This window comes from Cydia splendana, chromosome 10 (assembly GCF_910591565.1).
Source record: "Cydia splendana chromosome 10, ilCydSple1.2, whole genome shotgun sequence".
In the NCBI taxonomy this organism is placed as follows: Eukaryota; Metazoa; Arthropoda; class Insecta; order Lepidoptera; family Tortricidae; genus Cydia; species Cydia splendana.
In genome coordinates this window covers 6,397,708-6,425,453 of record NC_085969.1, presented here as the reverse complement: position 1 = coordinate 6,425,453, position 27,746 = coordinate 6,397,708, and the positions used below count along the sequence as shown (strand labels likewise).

General features: G+C 35.9%; 1 protein-coding gene across 2 annotated transcripts in view; it reads right to left on the bottom strand.

Moving 5' to 3' along the window:
• The window catches only part of LOC134794184 (serum response factor homolog), a 327,451-nt gene that overhangs the window by 205,995 nt on the left and 93,710 nt on the right, over positions 1 to 27,746 (bottom strand). The window contains exon 3 of one of the 2 annotated variants that reach the window (XM_063765917.1): positions 18,927 to 18,959. The exons of the other annotated variant lie outside the window; for it this stretch is intronic. Within the exon in view, the coding sequence (XP_063621987.1) occupies positions 18,927 to 18,959 (33 nt within the window). The remainder of the gene's footprint in view (positions 1 to 18,926; positions 18,960 to 27,746) is intronic. 2 annotated transcript variants of the gene reach the window in all.

Genomic DNA, 27,746 nt, shown 5'->3' with positions numbered 1-27,746 from the left:
AAATAACACCGCTGATTTTAATGCCATTCGACACGGACCCGATCAGGACACGGATTTACGACGATCGACAACCTTTTCACATGGAATACTAAATCACACAATAACAATGTTTTTTTGTAATGTATCGCATATTTAGTTAATACTTATTATTAAAACTCCCATCATCATTAGGTCGATTGTGTAAGTTTGGCCTTATAATATTTATTTATTTATCATACTGATAAAACATTAGTTATAAAAATAAAAAAAAATTGTTATGTCAAATTGTCTATGTTGTATTTGCGATCGAGTTTTCATGAATATTAAATTGAAAATGGGAAGCAAATTCAATTAAATTATTTAGCAAATTAGCAGCGGTTAGTTTAACGCTTAAATAATATCACTTTCTGACACAAAATACCTACTACGAGTATGTGACGAGCAACAACAATCAACATACTGGAGAAAGTGAATGAATCTAAAATTTGTATAAAACAAAAAGGTTGCACACCACTAAATTCGGTGATATATCACAAAAATCTGCAGTCACCGTACGGAGAAGTGTCGATTGCAACATGACGCGCGGCGTCATGTCTCGTGTCATATCCCATTTGATGAAAACGTAAACATGACAACGAGATGTTAAATACCTACTTATTGCAACCATTGGCTTCGTGGTCTGTTATTGTGTTGCATGTCTGTGTCACAACGAATATTTGAACAAATTCGGCAATGTGGCATTTAAAAAAAATGTGCTATGAAAACATTTCAAATTGTTGTATTGTATCTATTTGTATATTTTTAATTGTAATATTAAAATGGCAGATTTAAAATCTACTAAACTTCGACATTTTTTTTAAATATTATTGTAAAAAAAATTATTCCTGTGTTAAGTAAGACTTATACCTGTATCGTATCTAATGTGTTCCCAATAAATCCTAACGGATCTTAAATTGAATATTCTTTATAAACTGTAGGTAGAGGTATTTTGAGAAAACAATGCACTTTTTGTAATCAACCTAGTTCTTTACCCATTTTTTATTGGTTATTCAGAATTTGTACTCAAATTCGATACGAGTATATGTAGTATTCTGACGTTAAATAGCAGTTGCCATGCAGGCTTAGCTCATTAATGAAGTACTTAATTACCAACTGATATTTTTTGAGCCCAGCACCCCAGCAGGAACCTACTCAATGCAGCCGGTCGGCGCATCAACGCCACTTTTCCAAAAAAGCAGGAAATTTTACAAATTTCCCAGTTGCTTAAAAACATCGGCCGCAAACCCGGTTTTTATCCCGCAATGTAAGACTAATTAAAAATAGATTAACAATTCATGAATCCTCGGGGGTCCTTTAATTAAAATAACCTGGCGTAAACATTAAACAGGTGTAGGCAACTTGGAGAATGTTGGCAACCTCTGAATTTTTTATTTTTTTGATGAACACGGTAGTTCAATGTAACCGACATTTTGTTCATACCTAATATAATGGACTGGCCAATTCTTTGAACACCCAGTCAAAATTTTAAATTATTATTCAAAATTTATAAAAATGTTTATTTTAGTTGGGATCACTAGACAATTGATAATGTTTGAACATTGCAACAAAGTGTGTCGAATAAAAACTTTATGATAAGTACTAAAACTACTGAAAAACAACTATATGATGGGATAACGTGAACTTTTCTCCATTTTTCTTGTCGTTAATAACATTAACAACATTAACAAGTAAATTACGACTTTTTGTATAGTTGTAGTCTGTCAAGCGACTGTGTGTACTGGCGACAAAAAAGCGGCTTTAAAAAATGCGAAGGGTTATCGTCGCATAGAAAATTTGAATTTACTTTTTGTAGGTACTGATAAAGTTGTTTAACAGACTATATTTATATTATGTCAATAAAAAGTTTAGTGGGCTGGCGGAATTGTTATCAATGGTAACACATCAAGACCATGATCAGTTGATCACATAGATCTTTGGCACGTTGTCCGCTACTTAGGATGCTGACTGTACTTCAGACATCAGAGCCTCTACCATCAGTTTTAACATTGACATAACGCTCACGTCTACGTAATTTACTTTCTGTACATCTCGCTTGCACTATTGCTCGCATATGCGAGTACGAGCGAGATGCATAGAAAGTAAGTTACGTAAACGTGAGCGTTATGTCAATGTCAAAACTGGTGGTAGCCGTACTGGCTTAAAAAGTAATGAAATACAAATTAGTCATTAAAATTTAGCAAAAAACAAAATGCAGAACAGAAATGCCCATTGAGCATTTGCTTTTTGCACAACATAATTTATGGGCATTTTGATCGCCATAGGCAGTTTTACTGGTAGGCAATGGTACAGTCAGCAGCAGAAGTTGCTAAGCGGGTTAGGTGTTCAAAATGATCTTGACGCGACTTTATTGTCAAGCGTGACAAGGTAATTTAAGAACACCAGCCCTAGTAGCACGGTCGCATTTTTATCATTTGTCACCATGCCTGTCACGTTCTAACAAGTATGTAAGTGCGAAAGTGACGGGCATAGTGATAGTCGATAAAAATGGAACCATGCTGAGCCCGCTGGCCCCTATTTCACCAACGTGACAGGTGCGACAATTGGACAAGTCTCATTGTTGCTGACGTCACAGGCATCCATGGGCTACGGTTATCGCTTACCATCGCCACCATCGGGCGGGCCGTATTCCTGTTTGTCACCATCATTGTATTATTTAAAAAAACTTTATTACTTATATCGGCAAAAATCAGGTATTTCTCTTGTGATGTTTATGATGATAATGATGACAATTGTCACAAGATTTCAAAGAACTTTCGGTAATTCTTGACAGCAAATGAGTTCTGTGTCGGAATTTCGTGACAATTGTCGTATTTCTGGCGACAATTGTCATTAGCTTCGCAAAATAAGTAGGTACTTATTTACTGGCGATATAGTGGAGTTTTTTTTTAATTAACATGTTGGTGGCAAACAACCACACCGCCCGTCTGATGGTAAGCGGTTACCGTAGCCTATGGAGGCCTGTGACGTCAGTAACAGTGATGTCGACAAATGTCGCACCTGTCACGTTGGTAAAATAGGGCCCTGGCCCGCTTAGCAACTTCTGCTGCTGACTGTATTAAAGGCTGTATTAATGTAACTACATATGTATATTTATTTGAAGTCCTGCGAAGTAATTGGTAAAATGTTTGGTTATGAAAACTATTTTAATATTTGTTTATGCCATTGGCGTTCAGTTATTGCAGGTAGGTACTAAATACAATGTTTTGTTATAAAGTTTAAATTATTAGTATAGGTACAAGTTCGGTTTCTTTTTTAGAACAGAATACTGTGTACCACATCATGTTTAATGTGTTCCACAGAACTACTAAATTCTCAAGAAGGAATAGGTACATCGTTTACTAAAATAGTTCACATTCACACAAAAAGTTTTTACGAGTATCAGTACCATGGAACTATTGGGAATTGAACTCACTACATCCCATAAAAAGTGCATCAATTCGTTAGCTTCGCGTTTCTACTTTATATCTATTATCTTTTAAGGTCGTAAGTAACTAATCTTACTAATAATAAGTTATCATATGCATTATTCTCTAAATCGTCAAAACACTCGCCACTTCATCACCACTTCATTACAAAATGAAGAAATATCCCCTGAGAGCTACTAAATTGTTCATTTATTACGGTACGCTACCGCCTGTCCGCACTAATGTTAATCTCAACATCTAACACAATATTGAAAAGAGATAAATCTATTTCCCCCCGATCTGTTAAACCTAACTACCTAACCCTTAACACAAAAGGGTACAACTCCAAGATTTTCCTCAAAGTCAAATAAAGCTTTATTGTAAATGTTGTAAGGTTGTATTTCATTTGTTTCAGGAGGTGTTAAGTGAAATCTAAGTATGATATCGGCAGGCAGAGTAATAAACTTGGCTAGTACGCATGTGTGTAGATTTAAGAGATATTTATGATTGCGCCGGAGGCTGCAGGGGTTAAGGCGAGTTCACACTGTGGCTATTATGAAATATTGAAAACTAAGTAGCAACTCACACGACACTTTGGTACAGTCAACGGTAAAAATATGGGTGTAGACAACTTACTCAAAAATATGTCCCATAGTTCTTAATTCACTGACATAAGAGTTATGGGACATATTTTTGAAATGATTTGTACACCCATATTTTTACCGTTGACTGTACTACGCTACGATTTGGTACGCTATGAGCTAAGGCATTTCAAATCCAAGTTAGAAAATAGACAATATTATTGATGTTAAGTACTTTAAACATCATATCTGCCAAAACATGTGCACTAAGTAAAATATAAATAATTATTATTGGATATCGTTTTGGACAAGGTCAGACAGGTCGTCAAACCACTCCACACAAGAAAAAAGCTGCAAATCTACCTGAAACCTCCGAAACTCTGCAGTATATGAGAAAATTAAATTTTGCAATGAATTTCTAGTTGCTCCCAACCAACTTACTGCCCGATTCGAACTTTAAGATACGTCAATTAATAGATCTAGAAACGATATGGATTAGATATGTCAGTGTCAAAAGTGACGTTTTTGTTTGAAGAGACGACACTTTTAACACTGACACATCTAATCCATATCGTTTCTAGATCTATTAATTGGCGTATCTTAAAGTTCGAATCGGGCCGTAACTCAATGATTAATAAAGGGAGGCGTACTTACTTTTAGAAGTCATCTATACTCTCCCTAACAGTAGCTTGAACCATAAAATCTAATGTATAATCAATAATATATCAGCAAATATACGATTATGGAAGTTTCGGCGCCACCGTTGGTTCGTAATTAATTTACTGAGTAAATGAATAAATCGATTTCGTGCTCGCAAATTATCGTTCGTGTGTGGATGACGAATATAGGTTCCGAGGTGTTAATTATTTAACTAAAGTTCTCACATTTTCAATACCTTTTGTTAATCGCAACTACTATAGGTACTAGTTACGAGTACAATAATAAAAATAATTGTATTTCTATTAATATAAATTGGCCTGGGTTAGTAACTTAGTGCACTTAAGTGGTCCTAAAAATGCATTTGTCATAATAAAATTGAAAATGGTCACTTCTGTGGGCAATACAATGAAAGTTAATGAGTAGGGTACATAATATATTATCACGTTTTTCTTATTTAAGTACTGAAAAAATTAATCCTGTATGTAAGGGTTGACTTTGCGATGTCTACAGGAAAGACGCGAACGAGTTAAGAATACTATAAATAAATAAATAAATAAATAAATATTATAGGACATTTTACACTATAAAATGTGTATGACCCGAATGCAATAAATGGTTTTCTTTTCAGTACATCTTTAACTATAATTTAACTAAGGGGCTGTCCATAAATTACGTCATCGATTTTTGACGATTTTTGACCCCCCCCCCTCCCTATAATCATCCAAAAGTCATGCTTCAAATGACCTCATTTCCTCCTACTTCATGCTACCGTCATACGATGTCCAGACTAGAGATGTGCGCCGATGGCAAAATCATCGGCGGCGGCGTCCGATGATTTTTTGACCGGCGGCGGCGGCGTGATCGGCGTGAAATCGGCGTGGCATAATTTTTGATACTGCATGAGAACGTGGCTGTAGAAACTCTACATTAAAGCCTTTTGAGTATTTACTAGGCTATCCAAAACATATTATGTGTGTTTTCTAAATTATTGCCGTAAATTATATCCCATCATGTCACTTGGCAACTATTTATTACCAATACCAACCTAACGGTTACGGTTACCAACGGTATCTTTAAATATTTAAATAAGAAGGATACTTTAAAACACTACATTTTAGGCAGTTTTACTTACTTTGTAAGCGGAATACAAATAAAACACAAAAAAAAATCTTTATATGTTAAGTCTTAAATCTATATTGGCTTTTCCCAGCCGCTGTCGCCTCACCTAGTATTTGTTACGAAATAATGATGAACTACATACTTTACATTTGTCTGAACTGAAGTTTAACAGAAACGTATGTTAGAATAAAGATGTCATCGTTTTCGAAAGTAAACGCCTCTGGCAGGTTGATTCGCTCAAGAGAATGTCTTTGAAGTGTCCCGTTTTATGGAATATTAAGGTCTACGTTGTTTTCTTTACTGCTAGCTTAGTGATGATACTTGGTGATTTAAGTTCCTATAAGTAGGTATAATTGTTTAGGTATAGCTCATTAGGAAGCTTTAACCTGACTTTTATAATTTTGATTGAAATATATATTGTTATCTGCGGTCTGAAGGACCGCAGATGGACAAAAACAGTCACGTCATGGAAAGGGCCTGATGGCAAACGCCAAAAAGGAAAACCAACTGCACGCTGGGATGACGACATTAAAAAAATTGCCGGGCAGAACTGGCAAAAAACTGGTCAGGACCGAGAAAAATGGCTAGCTTTGGAAGAGGCCTTCACCGAAGGGGTTCCTGCTTATTAGACTAAGAGTAAAAATACTAACAAAAATCTATTTAACTAAAAAACAAATAAGTACTAACCAAATCTAACTAACCAAACAAATCATGTACCTATCAAATAGCAGGAAATAAAAGGCTTTTTATTTTATTTTTATTATTTATTTATATATTGTTAAGTAAAAGAAGCTGATAATCACCATAAAATAAAATGACTAAGAATTGATCGTGTGTAATTTTAAATGAAATTGTATATTATGTGATAAATAAATCAAATCATATCTATCATATGATGACCCTTATGCGTGTCACCAGCATCACACGAGAAATCATTATTATCGTGTAATTGACTTGTGTATATGTACAGTTGTAGGTTTAATTAGTTTTAGGTGTGTATGTGATTTTATTTTTATGTTTTTGACATGTATGTTTTTACCGTATTAAACGCTCTGAATCTGAATCTGAATCATAAAATACGCAATTATAATCATGGTGACAGCTTGCTGGAGATTCTAAGAAGAAAATAGCATGTTTATGTCCTAGGATATGAACCTGTTATTTTCTTGACTTTAGTTCACTGATTAAATTGACAATCAAGAGACTATTGATGTAAAACAAAATGCGTTCTACAAAAAAGCTGTGCGATAAAATATCAAATAATAACCTGAGATCCCGAAACTAGATCTTGTTTAAATTAACGCTAAATCGTTATCACGGCTAACACCGCAACGACAAAAATGATGCTAATTTGGTTCACTGGCAAATAATAAGCGAAAAAGCATAAGGATCTTTAAATTATACCTCTGACACTATCTACTCACTACGCAACATGGAATAAGACACGATAAGTATCAAAATTTCTCACGCCGATTATACGCCGGTCAAATTTATCGGCGGCGGCGGCGTGGAAAAATCGTCGGCGGCGGCGGCGCGGCGGCGCGGCGCACATGTCTAGTCCAGACCCCCCCCCCCCCTAATTTGAAATGACGTAATTTATGAATAGCCCCTAACTCACAGTAGATACTTATTAGTAATAACAGATGACAACAGATCTTGTCATTTAATAAAATGTCATAATACAACATAGCACCTAACACCTACATGTATCCTTGACTATAACCGCTTATTCAAACAAAACGATCATTAGGTACCGCTGACCTTACTCTATCTAACAATCCAAGAAACTATAAAAAACATGCGTTAACGACTTTCATCACATCTCTACCGCACCTGCGCGCCACATGTCGTCAAAACGGTCACTCCCGCGCATCTCACTTCACATAACACCCCCCACCAGTTTTAAAAAGGAAACCTGCGCGGAAATCAATACGGTCGCGAATTTTCAACCACCTAGCACCACGCCGGTGACTTTTACGGCAAAATTTAGCCACATATGATCCCAAATAAGGCAGCTTGTATTTACCGTTCGGTTGACCCGTTCTTACTACACTGGGTCGTATGTTTCTGTCTCGGTCGCGTGACGTCATCGAACGGTAGCGACTATGATATGAGTGATATGTACGGACGTGTTATAGAAGAAACCGTTGGTACTCGTATAATATTATAGGCCTTTATAATTGAGGCAGAGGAATCTATTTGCACAAGTATCAGTACCTACCGATGACTCTAAAGTTACGGGGCAACTAATGAAAAAAGCCATGCAATCAGGGATTTTTAGTGTTCCGTGCAAAACATTGTTTACGGAACACTTATGGGTTCACTTCGGTCTTGCAAATCAGTTATTTAAATACCTAATTTTATATTTAGTTCTTAGTACCTTTTATTATTTATTTTTTCTTTTTGTGATATACGAGGCAAACAAGCAGACGATTCGCCTGATGGTAAGCAATTACCGTGGCCCGTGGACACCTGCTACACCAGACGGGTTGCAAGTGCGTTGCCGAGATTTAAGATAAAAGTACGCTCTTTACATGAAGGTTTGAAGGGTTAAATGACTTTTCCAAGCATACCTAATATCTAACGTTTGCCGTGACGTACCACTTGGCACGAAAACTTGCCCAGGTTCCGGTCTAATAGTATAATTTTCATGAAATACTTCGATAACTAGTCCTTTGTGATTTAAATAAAAAAGCCGGACAAGTGCGAGTCGGACTTGCACACCGAGGGTTCCGTACTTTTTAGTATTTGTTGTTATAGCGGCAACAGAAATACATCATCTGTGAAAATGTCAACTGTCTAGCAATCACGGTTCATGAGATACAGCCTGGTGACAGACAGACGGACAGCGGAGTCTTATATAGTAATAGGGTCCCGTTTTTACCATTTGGGTACGGAACCCTAAAAACAACTTTAATGTATGCGTGCCTAAATTAGTGCTGCGTCGCGTGCCTCCGTCGACACTTTATCGACACAATATTTATCGGCTCATATCGACTCGATGCTTATCGACGCAAAATATTACCCACGATCTTCAGATAACAGGCGAATTTGTAATTGTTTGTTTTCCATGATATTTATTATGTAGGCATCACCTTTTGAAGTTTGTATAAAGGATGACTCACGTTAGACCGGGCCGTGTCGGGACCGGAGCTTCCGGCGCTTACTTTTCTATGACATGACAGGCGGAAGCTCCGGCCCGGACACGGCCCGGTCTAACGTGAGTCATTCTTAAGGCAGTTGATATCACGGATAGCCTAGTACTTGGAGGGGGAGGATTATTTAGTAATAGGGAGTAGTTGCCTCCCCTTACACCCCCTAGGGGCTGTCCATAAATTACGTCATCGATTTTTGACGATTTTTGACCCCCCCCCTATAATCATCCAAAAATCATGCTTCAAATGACCCCATTTCCTCCTACTTCATGCTACCGTCATACGATGTCCAGACCCCCCCCCCCCCCTAATTTGAAATGACGTAATTTATGAATAGCCCCCTATTCAAAAGTTCCAACGGTTTACAAGGACTTGTCACTTCGACCTTTGGATATTTGACAAACTATCAAAACATTACTTAGGTACTTAATAGAAAAAGGGTGGTACAAAACTTAAAAAAAACCTAATAGGCATGTACAGTCGCCATCAGATATATCGGAGCGGCCAAGGTGTTCACAATATCTGAACACGCGCTCTAACGCCCTGACAATAGAGGCGTGTTCCGATATTTGTGAGCACCTTGGCCGCTCCGATATATCTGATGGCGACTGTACTTAGTATTATTTAATAGGTACGTTTAGAGTAAGAGTTCGCCTTCTTTGCATCGTTATCTATATAAATAAATCATAAATAAATAAACGATGGATAATCTCGCGTTAAACGGACTTGAAAAAGAGCTTAATTAAATGTCCCAAGATGGTCTTGAGCCATAGATTCCCTCTCACTAGTTTCCGCATTATCATTACGCATGGTGTGTTTGTGTGTAGGTGTAGGTATGTAACAGTAACAGTGGCACGTGTCAAAACATCTGTTGGACAAGCTGGAGCTCTTTGGCTTGTTTTTTCTTCCAGGATAATATATATAGGATTGGATAATATATTTATTTTATCACTAAATAAACATTTAAGTTTCAGGGATGGACTGGATGTGATTATGACAACACTGAATCCTTAACTACTAACCTCTGAAGAAGGTTCCCTGGTGCATCGTGATTTTAACCTTTGTTTTTTAATTATGTAAGAAAGACTTGCGATAAAATGGGTCATCTTGTGGTAGGTAGTCTGATCTGGAGCTAAAAAGCCTGGTCTAGTGTCTAGATGACGTCGAGTGTCATGACAGCCGTGTCGACACTTGCCAGCTTAACTAGCTTGATATTTCTTAGCAGCAATTGTTTCTATGTTTTTGCCGTCAGATTTAAGGAAAGAGGGTTAGTAATTTTATAAAATAAATAATCTATCGGCTAAAGGTTCGGTTTTGGACAAAAACTGCTGAAACTTTCGGCGGTGGCGGCGACGAAACATACAAGATTGTGTTTTCGGTAGTGTACGACTTAGACTTTGGTTTCGGCAAGTTTTAGCATAAAAATCATGTTTCTCAATCTAAAACCGAACCTTCAGCCGAAACTATAGAGCACAATTAACCGAATGTTCGGTTTTGGCAAAACGGCATCAGTCGGACGATAGTGAATATTATTTTGAGTCTACCTTTATTGTTTTTGACACTCCCTACATCACTCAAGGTTTAAAGAATGTCAGCGTGCATTTTTTGCGAATAATAATGTTGCTAATAGGTACTTCTTCTTTATTTAATTTATTATTTTATTATTTGGAGCCCATAATGTCCCACTGCTGGGCAAAGGCCTCCCCCCACTTTTTCCAGTCTTCCCGATCCTGTGCAGTCTCTGGTCATTCCCTTAAAAAGGAGTCTAACTCGTCTCGCCATCGCCATTATTTCATTTCTAATTTATTATCCGGCTGCATATTTGTTCAATAGGTACGAAAAGAAAACCTGTCCTGTGTCTAGCCTCTCAGGTATTTATTGCGTACTTAAAGCTAGTTTCACTCTCATTTCAATATCTATATCGGCCAACATTCAACCCATAAACAAACAACATTACATTGCCCTCAATGATAAACATCTAAGTTTTGATCTAACCCGACGAATTTAAATAACTTTATTCTGTAAATAAATCCTAACTCATATTTTCGCAAAAGCACCGCATCGTTCAAATGCAAATCAAACCAACTAAATCTTACAAGATGCTTAAATTTAAAAGTATTAAAGTGAAACAATTTTCTTTATGGCGCTACCTATCGAGCGATCTATAACAATGTACCGAAACATCACTCTAACACGTACAGTCGATTTACAACCTTATTACCTAAATTATAAAGGCTACGTTAGTGTCAAAGACAGTTTCCAAGAATTGCAAAACCAATTTACGCACGCCGCTCTAAAAATCGTATGTACACCTTATTTTTTGAAGCATAAGTGTCGCTTTGCAACGGCTTGCTTTCTTCTAGTGCTTCAATAATACGGTCGAGCTTCAAGTGATAAGAAGCAGATTAATTACTGTGATGAATCTTCGGACAAGTTGACGGACTGGTCGCTGATAACGGTTATGTTAACACCCGACCTTACGTAAACGGTTCGCGCGAACGAATTAACCGGACTGTAGAGGGTTTTGTAGAGATGACAAGTTTATTTCGTAGATTAGGTGATAGATATTTATCTAAAAAAGTTGACGTTTTTACTAGCACTTTTAGTAAAATAGTAACTTATGCGGTATTTCACCCTTTTGATTTGAACATGACTTTAAAAACAAAACGCAGGGCGAATCGAAGGGCTCTATCACCTAAAATTAAATACGAGACCGGCAAAACTGTGCACACGTAAAATGCCCGTACAGAGATTTGAATGCAAGCCTAGTTTCGCTAGCAGGATCAATAACAATTAGGCTAAAGTAGATAGGTAATCAAATATAATTGAAAACCATTTTATTGTTTTTCATTGAAATGAAGTTGATTATCCTATAGTTTTCTTGTAGAATGAACTTACTTGTATTACATATCACGCATGTCGTGTGCGACAGGAATTGATGCAAATGCGTGGTAATCGTACATTATACAACAATGTACCTACCTATCCGATGCAAAAAACTAAGGAGAATTTAGAGATTTGTAGGCTACTATTATCGCTATTATATTTAAATAGACTCATGGACAAATATAGACGATCGCAAAAAAAAAATTACTAATTTTAAATTTAATTTAGTCCATCCAGTCATAGTCATAGTCATTTAATCCAGTAATTATTTTTTTTTTTGCGTTGCTCTAAATTTGGCCATAAGTAAAAACATATACAGGCCAATAAACGCCAAAAAACCGGGCAATTGCGAGTCGGACTCGCGCACGAAGGGTTCCGTACCATAATGCAAAAAACGGCAAAAAAAACGGTCACCCATCCAAGTACTGACCCCGCCCGACGTTGATTAACTTCGGTCAAAAATCACGTTTGTTGTATGGGAGCCCCACTTAAATCTTTATTTTATTCTGTTTTTAGTATTTGTTGTTATAGCGGCAACAGAAATACATCATCTGTGAAAATTTCAACTGTCTAGCTATCACGGTTCGTGAGATACAGCCTGGTGACAGACGGACGGACGGACAGCGGAGTCTTAGCAATAGGGTCCCGTTTTACCCTTTGGGTACGGAACCCTAAAAATTTACGACAAATTGACAACTTTAGACGATTTGTATAATTGCCTTGTTCTTTTTGTCCGTTACTTTTACGTGTATTTTACCATTATCAACACTAAATAATGTCATATGTATAAGTTATATAAGGGGTCATCCATTAATTACGTCACACGAATTTCTAGGTTTTTTGACCCCTCCCCCCCCCCCCTTGTCACATTTGGTCACATTTGTCAAACCCCTCCCCCCTAGTGTGACGTCACATTTTTTCTCCGAAATCGCCAAATCGAATTAAGTAAGTACCTAAGTATTATTAATATTTTATCAAAATATTTTTGACGATATAAATATTAGTAATTTTATAACCCAAAACTGCTTAGGAAAGAAAATTAAAAGAATAAAAACGATTATCGTTTTAAAAACTTGTTATTTAAATGTACAGCGAATAAAATAATTTAAAAAAAAATTTCGGTTACTGATGAAGTTAAAGTGACGTCACAAAGTTTGTGCCTCCCCCCTCCCCCATGTCACAATATGTCACATTTTCTTGACCCCCTCCCTCCCCCTAAACGTGTGACGTAATTAATGGATGACCCCTACCTATAGGTACGACTGTAACATTTTATTTAAAAAGTATAAAGCAGCTGTTTACATGTATGTATGTCTTCGTCTACAACGATGTAACTTTTTTGTATATAAGCTACTGAGCTTATATATTGTTACCTATATACTGATATAACAGGCGGACGGGAGTGCTCATTACATGCTAATGGAAGGTCGGCCAGCACAATAAATAAGAGGATCAATGATGTATAAAACATTCAAAGTTTTTACATTTCTTATTAAGTTAGCAATAACGTGCCGGAAAATGTGCCTACTTTGCTCCACACTGGGTAATTGTGCTCCAATAGTTTTTATATGTACATGAAAACTATATCACAAACTTATTGAAGTGTTACAACATGATAGTAGTGATGATCTACTTTAAATCGGCATATTATATATCAACATACGTATCACAATCCTGCCTGTAAGGGTGCAGGGTGCAGTGCAATAGCCTTAGATTCTCATAACTTTGTTATGTCTGCAGGAAACACACGAAAGAGTTACGGCCTTATTCGAACTTTAAGATACGTCAAAAATTTTGCTAAAGATACGATATGGATCGGATAAAGTTCGAATCGGGCCGTCTTCCTCTAAAATGTGCATGACCCTTCTACAGTTAGACCAAGAAAAGTCTGCAGAGGTCTTTATAGCACACGCAGTGCAGGTGTTATTATTTTAGACGTCAAACTACTATGAAATTATGACGTATAAATAACACTGGCACTGCGTGTGCTGTCAAGATCTCTACAGACTTTTCTTGGTCACTCTATCTATCTATTAACCAATACGAGTCAGGACCCGAACCTCTTGGCCTTTATGTCAAAAAAATTGTAAATATAGTATGCTCGGTGATTGAAAATATGATACGAGTCTGTGTATAAAATATTTAATAATGGCCATTAAACGGCATAAATGACAAAATACACATCAAAATGCGTACAAGTGGCGATCATATTTACAACATACCTATCGACATCACACATCGTTTCAACACCCAAACTATTTGACATTTAACGAAGCTCAAATATACTACAGGCACTATACATACAGCCAATAATTCCATCACGATCCGAAATAACCGTACAAATTTAAATATCTCACATTTTATTATATTTATTTACGGACGTGCAATTGTAATAAAACTTAAAACTCATGCAAAAACTGACACCGAAACGCTCTCAGGGTAATTTGGAATTTATTCGACGAGTACAGGTGGAAAGTGGGGTGCGCGGCTCCACTGTGCACTGTCACGGCTTGCGGAAATTTTGAAAAAAAAGATGGAAAAGTTATCGGAAATTTCATAGGAAATTAAGGAAACTTTTATTTTTAAAACGGAAAATTTCGATCCCCATACAATATAAGTTTCCAAAAATGTTTAATATGGCAATATCACAATTTTGGAAAGTTTCCAAAGGCACATCAGTAGCTACAGCTAAGCTTTGCACACGACTGTAAGGTTATTTCATTGACAGTTGACATAGGTCTTAAATTGAGCTTAAAGTTTGGTCTCACAAACGTTGAAAATTCTTTCATGGTGATGGTTCTTCAACAGTGCTTCGTCGTCGCTTTGAAAAACAAGGTAGGTTAACTTATTTTTAAAATGGCACAAATATGATCGATATTTTTTTTTAGATATTTTTGACATTTCAATAAAACTAACATAAATGCTATCAGCACACTCTTAATAGATATCAATTATTGGAATTTTGAATTTGGTAGCAGATACAAACTTGGAGGTATCTACAATAATTTAAAATTATTAAGCGTCGTTATAGTAATATAATATAATGCTCGGTAAAATCTTCATTGTACCTACAGTACAATGCGAAAGTTTCAACTGCAAAAAAAACTTACTACTCGATACTAAATTTAATAACAATGCGAACACGCCCACTTGCCTGCGCGGTGACAACACTAACAACAAATTGTCGGGACTCACGCCACGATATTGATGGCGAGGGTGACCATTATCCCGTGCGCTGAGGGACATGTGCTGAAAATAATATATCACTAGTATTTACATAGGAAATTATACGCAGTCTATAGAATAATTGGCTCGATAAAAATGGCAGTTTTTCATGGAGTGATATGAGAGATAATAAAAATGCGGAATAGTTTATTCCATAGTGATGGTAATATTTCATAAGACATAGATAGGTATGTACATACTAACTCTTATTACTCTTCCAAAGTAAAGTAATTATATATTGCGTTCTGGTTTAGGTTAGTTTAAGTTAGTCAAGGTGATTTATTATTTATTAGTTGCTGTTCTGTTGAAAAATCCGCTGATATAGCGTCTGGTTGTCAACAAATACCTATAAAGTTAAAGTTGTATTTCATTCGTATGACGTATATTCATGCCCATTTCATTAGAAATAACTTCGGTAACAAAGTGATCCCAGAAAGGACGTTATTAGCTCAATACATTTAATTTCCGCCATATCTCCCGCAAATTCAAATACTTAAGCAATTACCTCACTATCCTAAAAGCGCGAGCCGAGATAAAGCCACACAGGAACTCTTTCATGCACCGCCATTTTGTATTCGTGATTCTCAAAATGGCCGCTCGGAAGATTATCGCGCGGCGCCGACGTCTTTGTTACGCCGCGGATCGATTGTGGGAATCCGAGGTGCTCGTTTAATAGAGAGATTCTATTTCATGATCAAAGAGAGATTAGTTAATCTTTTGCGGACTTTGATAAGTTTATTCGCTGGGGAATTATTAGCGTTTTCTTCAGTGGATTTGTAGTCGTAGTAATTAACAAAACAACGTGTATTGTATGCGTGATACGGACCAAAAACTTGTGACAATTTCTGAATAATGTTCCCACTTACATAAATGAGGAGATGAAAAGGACAATATTGTTTCCATGCACGTACACTTATACATTGAGTTTTTCGACGAATATTAACATTTGCAATCATTTCTTTTATAAGTAATTATTATTTCACCTTAAAGATGGCCGTACCCTACTCCCGTTAATCTCTGCCTTGACGTCTCCATTACGCCGTAATGCGCGCGAGTTGATCCTCAGTTACGACTGTCATTACCATGGAATTGCTTTTAACATTGTTCCTCTCGTTAACTAAGTTCTGGTCGAGTTCACGATTCGTTTCTTGGCCCTATAACTCATGTTCGCGCTTGCTTTTGTATATTTCCAGCTGGGTAAATGGTTGTTCTATGTTTCTCATTGTTGCTATTGTTTTTTTATAATATAGGAGGCTAATGAGCAGCCGTATCGCTTGATGGTAAGCAATTACCGTCGCACATGGACACCAAAGGGGTTGCGAGTGCGTTGCCGGCCTTTAAGATAGGAGGACATTTTATTCTTGTACCTAGGATTAAAGGTCGTATCGTATAAATACCACTGGCGAGTCCATTTCACAGTTTAGCTATGTGAGGCAGGAAGTTTCTTGAGAAACGCACATTTGAGGACTGCCAACCATCTAAGTGCATTGCCCCTGTGAATATGGAACTGTTTTCGCGTAGTACAGTCAGCAGCAGAAATTGCGAAACGGGCGAGGTGTTCCAAATTACCGTGACACGCTCTTATTCTCTTAACAATAAAGTCGCGTCAATATCATTTTGAACACCTGGCCCGCTTAGCAACTTCTGCTGCTGAATTACTGAAACATGAAGTAAGGATAGCATACATCTAGAACGCGGGTATGATCTAGAGGAGTTTCAATATGGTAGACCATATGATAACCGTACCTATGCTACGCAGACTATGACATGAGCGTAACGACTCCTTCAAAATATTGTTGGTCGGGTCAGTCCAGTCACGTCACGGTATGGTGTTGGCAGGAGACGGAATGGTTTAGTGGGTGATGACTGATAATATTTCATACAAAGCATGATTTTGAGCCGGACATGATCCTGTTACAGCCACGTATTACATCATTCTGTTACAGTACGATGCAGCGGGCACAGGCCACATGTAGGTATGTTTTGTTGAAGTCGAGGAAGGTTCCAAACGGTACCTAAATAGTAAGAGATTGTTGAAATTAGACATCTAACCGTGATCCTAAATACTACTACTAAGACTATGGCTTACTTAATAAGTTGGATAGTTTGTTTTGAACATTAGTACCTACCCACCTCATCGGCTTCGTTTATGTACAAGCAAGCGGGCTCCGTTGTTAGGTTGATGAAAGTTTTGTGTAAGGAAGTCTTAGGATTACTTTTACAAACTTACGAACCTGAATTGAAATTTAAAAAATCCTACATATGTACCTATTTACTTAATTGAGTACCTACAAGCTAGCTGTTTGAAATTAAAGTTGTAAACATGATGGGTGTGTTGTGGTACTTGTAGGTATCACCGTGCATAATCGATATAAGAGTGCGTAAAGCGCATTTAGTGATTATTCCATACTTCCTTATCCCTTAGTGCAATAAGTAATTATACAAATTATATTATTACAATATATATGAAACTTGTTTTTAAGTTATAATTATCATGAGTTCAGTTAAAAAAGTACAAGCAAACCACCCGCGAGAGCGAGTCGCGTTATAAAGTCGCGTAGACTTCAACTCGCGGATTGACATAAAGCCGAGAGAATATTTTGTCTCAAAATAGGCAGTTGTGCTACGGATTTTAGTTCAAAGTCGCGATTGTTGTCATTTTCTGACAGTGACACCTGATCGCGAGATTGTCGCGGCTCTCGCGCGTGAGTTGTGCTGCCAACACGCGACAAGCCGCCAAGTCGCGCCGATCTGTCTCTTCTCGCGCCTGTCGCGGCCAGTTGTGCTAGAGGTGCTGACGTATTTTGACCAAAATTAGATACTTTTAAATGGAGAACAGAATTTTCCATAAATTTTTGGAGCACAAATTAAGAAGAAACACTTCAAATCCATGCATCCAATTATGTACAATTAAGCGTTAAATAAAATTAAATAAAACAACAAATTACAAAATAACACAGTTTAATTAGAAACAAAACACAAAATAAACATGCAATCATTCATTTAACAAGAGCATTTTGTGCCGACCATGTTCAGCAAACCTATATAATATATCTGGTACTGACTGTACCATAGCTATTCAGTTAGTTTTTCAGGTGAAACCGATAGTTGTTAAGTAGTGTACATTATTCGTAACACGCTAACTAATTAGCACTGTTTTTTTCTCCAATAAAAAACTAGCAAAACTGAACCATGTAACCGCTTGTCACGTAGGTGACTTTCTGACTGAATACATAAATGTATTTCAGATAAATTTATATCATAAATAAACAAACGAGACGAGCCTTCGTAGGAGACATAAAGCCAGTTATATAAATCCAAAGGAAGGATTTACTAGTTATACCTACCTTATTTGTGAGTAAAGAAAGATTCGACAACAATTATTTACATTAAAAGTGATGTATGGTAATGTAATGTATAGAAAAGTTATAAAATTACAACAAATAAAGAAAAAAGCAAATAATAATTACGTGTTTCAAGTTATTCCTAATACGAACAACGACAGGTAATTTTTTTTGTCAGCCATGAAAGACATAAGAACATAACTAAATATAAGTACCTACATCAAATAGAGATCTTTTCTCATTATTATGATTAAATTAAAAATTAGTTTATGTTTACTCCTTAGTATTTTGGGATTACAAATCATGTAGGGAAACTCTACTTATTGTAATAATAACATAACAATATTTTATTAATCATAATCACATACGCAAAGTAACCGTGGAGTACCACAAGGAGGTATTTAGGTCCATTTTTATTCCTTCTACACAATGTCTTGTTGATATTAACAGCTATATTTACTTCATTTTCCGATGTCAGTCATCATCATCATCGCTTTCATCACCTTCACCTACCTTGCAACCTTCTTTGGCTGTCGACTCTTCCTCCTGTTACAAACAAACAAACAAGCTGTTAGTGTTATTAGGTAAGCACACAATATTACTGACTCTTACGTGAGTCATTTATGGTTTCACATTCATTTTGTTAATCTTTAATGCTTGAAATTATTATAGGTTCCTTCTTGTAGAGCTGTTTGGAAACCATGGGATGGGACTATAAATTTGGAATTTTAAAATTTGAGTAAATTATGCCACACTAATACTCACTAGAGCCACAGTAATACGCTAGAACGGTCCAGGTTCTGTCCGACTCACACATCTTCTATGATAATTGATGGGTCTCGTAATGATTTTTATATAAAACAAAGTGAGAGACACCTCGGCCCGGACCCGGACCGTTCTAGCGTGAGTCATCTTTAATAGTTGCATAAAATGTTACTCATGGTTTAAATTACCCGTTCTCAAATATTTTATCGTCCATACTTCAAAACAATCCCAGAGGTTTGAAATAGCCCCACGCGACAAATTCTATACTCGTATTTATTTACATTAGGTAGGCACCTATATGATGTTTGAGTTGTATACGTAAAAACAAATTGATGCTGGCAGAAAATCTCCAAATCAAACTGATACCAATAAGAACACTTAGTTAAAGGCTGAGAAAAAAGACTGCATCTCTACTGCAACTTGTATGTGAACTTCATACTTGAGCTATGTGCATCGCATACCAGTTGTAGCATATAATAAGCTACAAATTCAGTCCATCTGTATATATATGACTCAATTCACAAAACCTAATATGATCAATTGATCATATTATCTTATACTTCGAAGTATAAGCTTAAATCATAAATGTTCATTAATTACAGTTAAATGTTATCTGTTTGTTATGATCCAACCGGTAATTAGGAATTTTAGTAAAGTTTTCTAAAATAACCAATTAAATATAAACAAATCAGTATATCAGCCTATATATAATCAGCCTCACACAGCAGTTATAAAACATTGGATAACAAGTAATATTTACTCAATATCAAAATGTTATACTATGTTATTCTTGTTACACATTGTATCGCTTTGCAACTGCTGTGTATATATTCAGGAGCACCTTACGAAGTTTTTATTACGTCGTTATTGTACGTTATTATTGAATTTATTGGTGTTTAAAAGCTATTAGAAATAAATGATTAAGTTTATTTCTTAGCCGTAACTTAATGTTATCACCTTTACCCATGTTATAAGCACTTACACTAATTACATCATGACCTTATTCTAGGGTTAAATGCTATATAATTTTCTAGAATCAAACAATATCTACAAATGATGTGTAGCTGGGCTGGAACTAAGTTAATATTCAAGGTATTCCCTATTCGAGTGGAGGTTCGATGATTTTTATTTCTGTTAATTTCATCCTCAAAGGCTAGACTTTCAAAAAGACATCTAATAATGAATCCTAACTATAATATCCTGCCCCACAGCACGCCCTACATTACATTAGAAAACAAGTTCGAATATGTACTTTATTGAATACTAGCGACCCGCCTCGGCTTCGCACGGGTTAACAAATTATACACCTAAACCTTCCTAAAGAATCACTCTATCGATAGGTGAAAACCACATGAAAATCCGTTCAGTAGTTTGTGTTTATCGCGAACATACAAACACACAAACACACGCGGCGGGGGACTTAGTTTTATAAGGTATACCCACTGACTTAATGATATAGCTAGTGATAAATACGGTAGGAATACAGGGACCAGTTTTCCAATGCAACATAAGGTAATTATGCGTGTCGTATTTTAATTTAACTTTCTGTTATATGTGACCTTTATTCAAACAAACCTAAGTTATTACAAAAGTTTCCGTGGGAAAAGCTCACATCAGAACCAGCTATAGAGCGAAAACTCGCTAGCTATGTCACAAACAAATAATAAATCAATAAGCAATTAAATTACAATGCAGTTTAATTTCATTAGCGAAATAATTAAACCATGCCCGAATAACGAATCGTCCATTAACGGTAATCATAAAAATTAATTAACTTTTTCAATCTCTCATCTTTCACAGTAGACTATTCGATTTTAGACTTTATTGTCCAAGGTGTAAGATCGTTTATATATTAGAGTAAGATACGAGATTGTAGAATTAATACGGACATCACAATCGGACAGGTTTATGGTACCGTGTTGCCATACAGTAAAAAGTATGAAGGGATCACGTACTGAGAAAGTTTTGATGTTCCCGATGACAGGAGAAATTTGGATAAAAAATAATGAGTGCATTAAAGATGATTCTATACCCTTTAATTTTCGTGGTATTCATTAAAGGCATACAAGCATATAGAATTAAAAACTAATGACAACGGACTTGTGATATTTTTTTAAAGTCTAATACGTAGGTAATAAACTACGAAAAAAGAAAGAAAAATAATTTAGCTGCACTCTAAATTAACTCATAGATGTTAAGTTAAAAATCTCTATGACAGCGTTAAAAATTGTTCAAAATTTTACCTAAACGAACAGGAAATAAGTACACGTAACGTTAAATAAAATACACGATAAAATAGGACATACGAGTATTCATTACGCTATAATAAAAAGAAATGATAACTAGATTACGTTTCAAGTATACAATTAGTAACAAAAAAACAAAGGATTAACAAGAATTCTCCTAAAATAACGTGCAATCTAACCTTTGCTCCCTCAGCGCAGGGAAGACCAGCGCGAGCCCAACAATATTCATACGTAGTGACCCAGATGTCGGTGTAATTGCGAACCTTGAGTGGCGCCTGGCGCACTTACAAACCATACTTTATATAAAAATACGCCGGTACAGTAACTGCCCCAACTTATGTACCTACGTCGCCATACTAGTTGTATAGAAGAGTGGATACAGATGTAGTGCATAATTGTATTCCATCGTATTTTCTCGGAAACGTTCGTATTTGTCATGCTAATTCAGTCAACGTCAGTATTTTTGTACCGAGACTGTCTGAAATAGCAAGACACGTTCGTACGTTTCCGTGAAAATACCTACGACGGAAAATATCTTTTTTAGATGAAATGCGGGCCTCAAATCTAAGCTCTTTGACTTGACTTGCCAGTGCGAAATCGTTGCAATACCTATGAATGTTTCTCAATTTACGGCAAAGGTGCGGGGATGCTGTTCTCGTAGTACCTAAGGGCTCATTTAGACGATGCGAGAACTCACATGCGAGTTTCATTACATTACGGGTTTTGATCGGTCGGTTGAATTGAACGTAATCAGTCCGCAATGTAACTAAAATCGCATGCGAGTTCGCGCGCCGTCTAAATCAGCCATAATACTTGGTGTCGCACAGATTCCTTGCCTGCCGAGGTTTTACCAGAAGTTACAGATTTTTTATTATTTTAATATAATCTATTTAAGTTTAAAATGTTATCACCCTAAAAACTGCCAAAATTTCTACGAAATTATGGTTGAAGGTTGTGTCAACAAACGACGAAATGGTATTCATAAACACTTTACTGGGCTGAATTAACTATGAATCGTTTGTCTTTATCTGTCATTTAGACTTATGTATTTGTAAGAAAGGAATAAAACATAATTTAACTAAATTAGATCCGTAAAGTTTTATGTTATGAATAAGGGGGTAAATGTGTAACTCCCTACATATCTCTGCATATAATTTACGCCTACGAATCAGCGTAAAAGTAAGTTTGTTAATTTTATATCCTTTTTATTAGCTTCTGTACATGGGCGTAAAATTGACGCATTCGGCTTGAATTTATGGAGTCGTTAAAAGCGTTATTGTTTAATCTGGCACCGAATTTAATGTTGATTAAGACGTTTAAGTTTAACGCCACGTCTTAAATAAAATGTGGCAGTTATCTTTACTAAACATATGCAAATGAGATTGTTTTGCCACTTTGTATAATATATTTCACTTTCCTTTTCAAATCATCAAAATCGCACTGCTTAGTAGTAAGTATTAAAATGAATAAATATTATAGGACAATTTTACACAGATTTTCCCACAATAAGCTCAATAAGACTTGTGTTGTGCTGGGTACTAGACAATGATATATATATACATTATATAGGTTTATATACTTACATGGAAAATATGCATAAGTTCATAACTCAGGAACAAATATTTTGATAAACACACAAATAAATGTCCTTACCAGGATTTGAACCCATTCGCAAGGTTATATACAGCTCACAGAACCAATATAGTAGCCGCAACACCAAATGGTGACTGAGGTCATAAAGCCATCTCTTTCGCTCGTGGTTGGGCTTAACAAGAGTAAAGGAGATAGCATTATAACCTCATTCGTCAATTGGTATTGCGGTGAGTACAGTATAAAGGTATATCTAAACACAACTACTTGACGAGGTTTCAAAGTGCGCGACTTGTCATTAGATCAGAATTTTAAGTAACTCACTTTACGAGTTAACTATGGGAAAGATACATGCTACATGCCTATTAAAAGTATACATACTAACATACTAAGGTAGAGTTAGACCAAGAAAAGTCTGCAATGATTTTGATAGCACACGCAGTGCAAGTGTTATTTTAAATGTCAAACTTCTATCAAATTATGACGTATAAATAACATTTGCACTCAACACGGTTAAAGAAATGCTTTTAAATTGCAAACATTAAATTATTTCAACTGTGAATATGATAAATAGCACTTACGAGTTATTAATTTGCTAAAAGGCTTATGATATCTTTAAGGGTTTTGATTAATGAACACAAGAAAAAAATTACTTTGGCTAATTTCAAAACTTAATTAAAATGAATGACCTAATCCTCTGTGCCCAAGGTATGAGTTAGGTATTATTGAAATACTTTTGCACCTTGTGATTTTGGAAATTATGTTTAGCCGACAGCCGAGTGTTTAGGGCGCGTATACAAAGTATTACAGACACGAACAGGGGTGCGAAACTCCTCCCTTCGGGCAAACTCGGCTCCGTTCGGCTCAGCATTGCTCCGAGCAATTATTAGAGTTGACACAACTTGAATTCCCTTTGCCTGCACGACCACAATAAGATAAAGGCTTGAATTTTGACAACCCTAAATAGCCGAAAGGGATTATAGTGCCATATATTAGAAAGTGACAGCATGATTCGACCCTGAATCGCTGTCAAACTTCAGTTTTGTAGGAAGTTTCATTTCTGTACGGTAGTACTATGATTAGTTCTGTGACACAAGTAGAGTATGTCGAAGCAAACTTTGCACTGACTTGAACGGAACAAAGTGAGGCAGCGTCATAGTAAACTTCAGATTTTCATAGACATATGACATTAATGACGACATGGCTACACTTCGTCATTGCAAACGCAAAGCAGAGTTACCTTGGTCCGATTCTAAGCTTCTCCCTCGCAACTCACTTAACAAAACCAGTTGATTTGAAAATTACATTAACATTGACCACGTGTTGATTAAGCCCCGCAAAATAAAATGTTCGTTTTATTATATCGTCGCATGTTACAGCGTCCAGTTCGAAAATAATTGGCGGTATTTCGCTAAATAAGTAACGGGAGCAAAGGCGGCGCCATTTAAACACAGTTTAATAGTTGACATTATTAGTATGGCCGGTACAGTTGTCTTAATCTGATTATGCATATCTTTATTTTTTGTTAATGACGAAATGTCAAGTTAAGTACCTACTACTATATTTATTTACGCGTTGGATAAATTATTTTAATATTTAAGCGGCAAGCCAATTAATGTTTGTTTTATACCGGGTGTGGCTTGTAACACGAGCAAATAATTAAAACATAGATTGTACTCCTCTAAAGGTGACACTTTTGTTCAACAACTTTTAAAAATTATGAAGTATTTAGACTCCCTATTTTTCATACAAAATAAACATTATCTTCAATGGACGCCATCGCCACGCCATATCATTGTGATTGACGTTGCTTGTCACGCCTTAAACATAACAAAATTCGCAATACATTGCGTCTTAGAATAAACTTTAAAGTGTATTAAAAATCAAACCACAAGTTATTTTTAAAAGTCGCTGAACAAATGTTGGCCAGTATGAGGAGTACAGCCTACTGTTTAATTTTTTGCTCATATTACAGGCCACACCCGGTATTATATTACCTATGGGCAGGCGTGCCTCACTCCGCGATTTCGTCGCTTATTTGCTGCAGGTAACTAAAAGTACATCCGTTCCGCCCCAATTTTGGGGAAAGCCATAAGCCGCGCGTGGCGCTGTCGCGACCTAGGGCCATATCTGAGCTGATTGTAACAGACGCGTTTTGTTAGAGAGTGAGTCTTCTGTACCTAGTACTATTATTTATTCTGTGCTATGGGTATATGGATATGAAAAAAAAATTTTTATGTCATTGTTTATAAAAAATTGTGCATTCTACCTGTCCTAATTGCTTAAAGGTTAACTGGAAGAGATCCCTAAAAGGGATAAGTTCGCCTTTATACTAATGACGAATGTTATTTTTCCTGTTTTGTTTAGATTTTTGTACAATAAAGTGTTTTACTACTACCACTACATATCCAAACATGGTCCCTCACCGAGTACCAGAATTCCAAATTGAAGGTTTGCCAGAGAGCAATGGAGCGCTGCATTCTAGGTGTCACGAGGACGGATCGCATCCGGAACACCATGCTGCGCTCCAAAACACGCATAGCATAGCTGACGCTTTTCCCAGTAGTAACTAAGAAAAATAATCGGTAGTACGGCGTCGGCCAATTTCACTTCAAAGTGGTCACAGCCTTTAAATGCAGTGGATCGCCCCTTAACCGCAGCAGAACAGCACGTGGGCAGCCTCTATTAATTGTGTCAACTAGGGATGCCGTATACGACAAAGAACCAAAATTGTTAGTACTCATATTAATTTTTAAGAGACGTCAACACTTTCTGGAACATTCCGTCAATATAAAACAAAACATTAATTGGCGTAAATAAAGAAAATAAATGCCAAAAACTAAAATAGTTTTATATCTGTCACGAAAGGTAAAAAAAAAAAGAAAATAAAAGTACAAAACAAACACACTCATGCTTTAACCGACCTTGCCGCGTCTAACCACTGACCTGAAAATACAAATGAAAACTATTTAAAAAAATATTTCAATTCAGTCAGTACCTATGAATAAACAAGGTGTTTATTGATAGACAACTATCAGCAAAAATAAAAACAATTATTAAAATAAGAAAAGAATATGTAGCTTTCGCAATTGCAACTTTCTAACAATTTTCTTTTTTGGGTTATATTCAGCTTATGGATTAAATTATACTAAAAACAAGCATTTAGTTTAACAAACACCGACCAATTATTAAAAGACAGTATTATATAAAGAAAATTGATTTCACAAGACGAATTAATTTATCCAAGTGTCAAACTGACAACCACTACATGAATCAGGGCATTTCTAATTACTATCCGGTGCTAACATACTGTCTGAACTAAGTGTCAACTAATCTGAATACTATTAAATCAGTCATTAATATTGATGCTGGTTAATGACGCGCCATTTATCGTTATTTTTAATACAGCGGGCGTGGCTGCAAAGTGACATGCGCACACGCAACAACCGTGTCAACCGAGAGCTACAATAAACTGCATATTTTATTTGCCGGTGAACCTTTTGCACGCTGTATGTTAGGTATAAGTACATTAGTTACTCAGAAAATATCTTTTATGTATTTTTTTCTTAATACATTAATCACTCTTTCTTAATGCAATTTGTATAATTATGTGTTTAATTTAATTTTCTTTCTAGTATGTTAATTCAAATTGTTTTTCAAATGAATTAGTTAATTTAATTAGTTACATTAAATAACTTGCTTTTGAGACAAATGACTCTTGAAATGAGATAACATTAATATATATGAAAAAGGAAGTTAGCTGTGAAAAACATTGCTGTAAATTTAGTAAGTAGGTAAATAATTTATTCAAAATAGCGATCTCTTAGCTCTAAATAAGTAAATAAGATCTATGGAAAGAATTAACAATAAAATTAAAAATTCAAGATATAGGAAAAAGATACGGGTTTTTATTAATTTGTTTTGCTATTAGAAATAATGAATGCACGCAAATTGTCTCACATTACTATAATACCTGTAGCATATGCAAATAGCATAGCATCATGTGCTATGATTATTTTTTTGGTTTTCAACTTTATTGAATGAGTATCAAAGTTGAAAATAGAATAAGTTTTTGAATACTCTTGGTGCGTTTTGGTTTCAAACTAGACGCACGAAGGCAGTAAGGCAGGTGTGAGGTTAATAGCGTATGTCCAGGCAATATTTAGAATCCATTTCATACGAATTAACGGAGTGAAATATTTAAATATCCTTACTGGTGTAAATTGTTGCATAAAGTCGAGTTAATGAGGGTGTAAATAAAAATATGTGTTTTAAATACGACTACGCTTCAAATACAATGTCTGATAAGTAAAATACTTCATTACGTGAATCGCATTTAAATCGTACTTTTTAAATATTATCTACCGCATGCACGTAATGCACGGAAACAATTTCTAAAAATTCCTTTGTAGAATTAAATATTAAAACGGATCAAATACATTTTAATCGGTACCTTACCTACAAAAACATATTATAAAAGTAACTGACATAAGAACAAGTTAAGTACAAAGGCGAACTCATTTTACTTTATTCCTTTGAGGGATCTCTTCCAGTTAACCTTGGAGTAGATGAGAGGAAAAAAGTATTACCTATGTTAGTTATTAATATTTAAAACCTTTGTAAATTGAAAATAATAATATGTATAACAACATTTGAGAAAACAGTTATTGCATAATGACGTCCCCAGGCATGAGCATGACGGACGCGTCTTGGACAAAGTCCGGTCACCTCC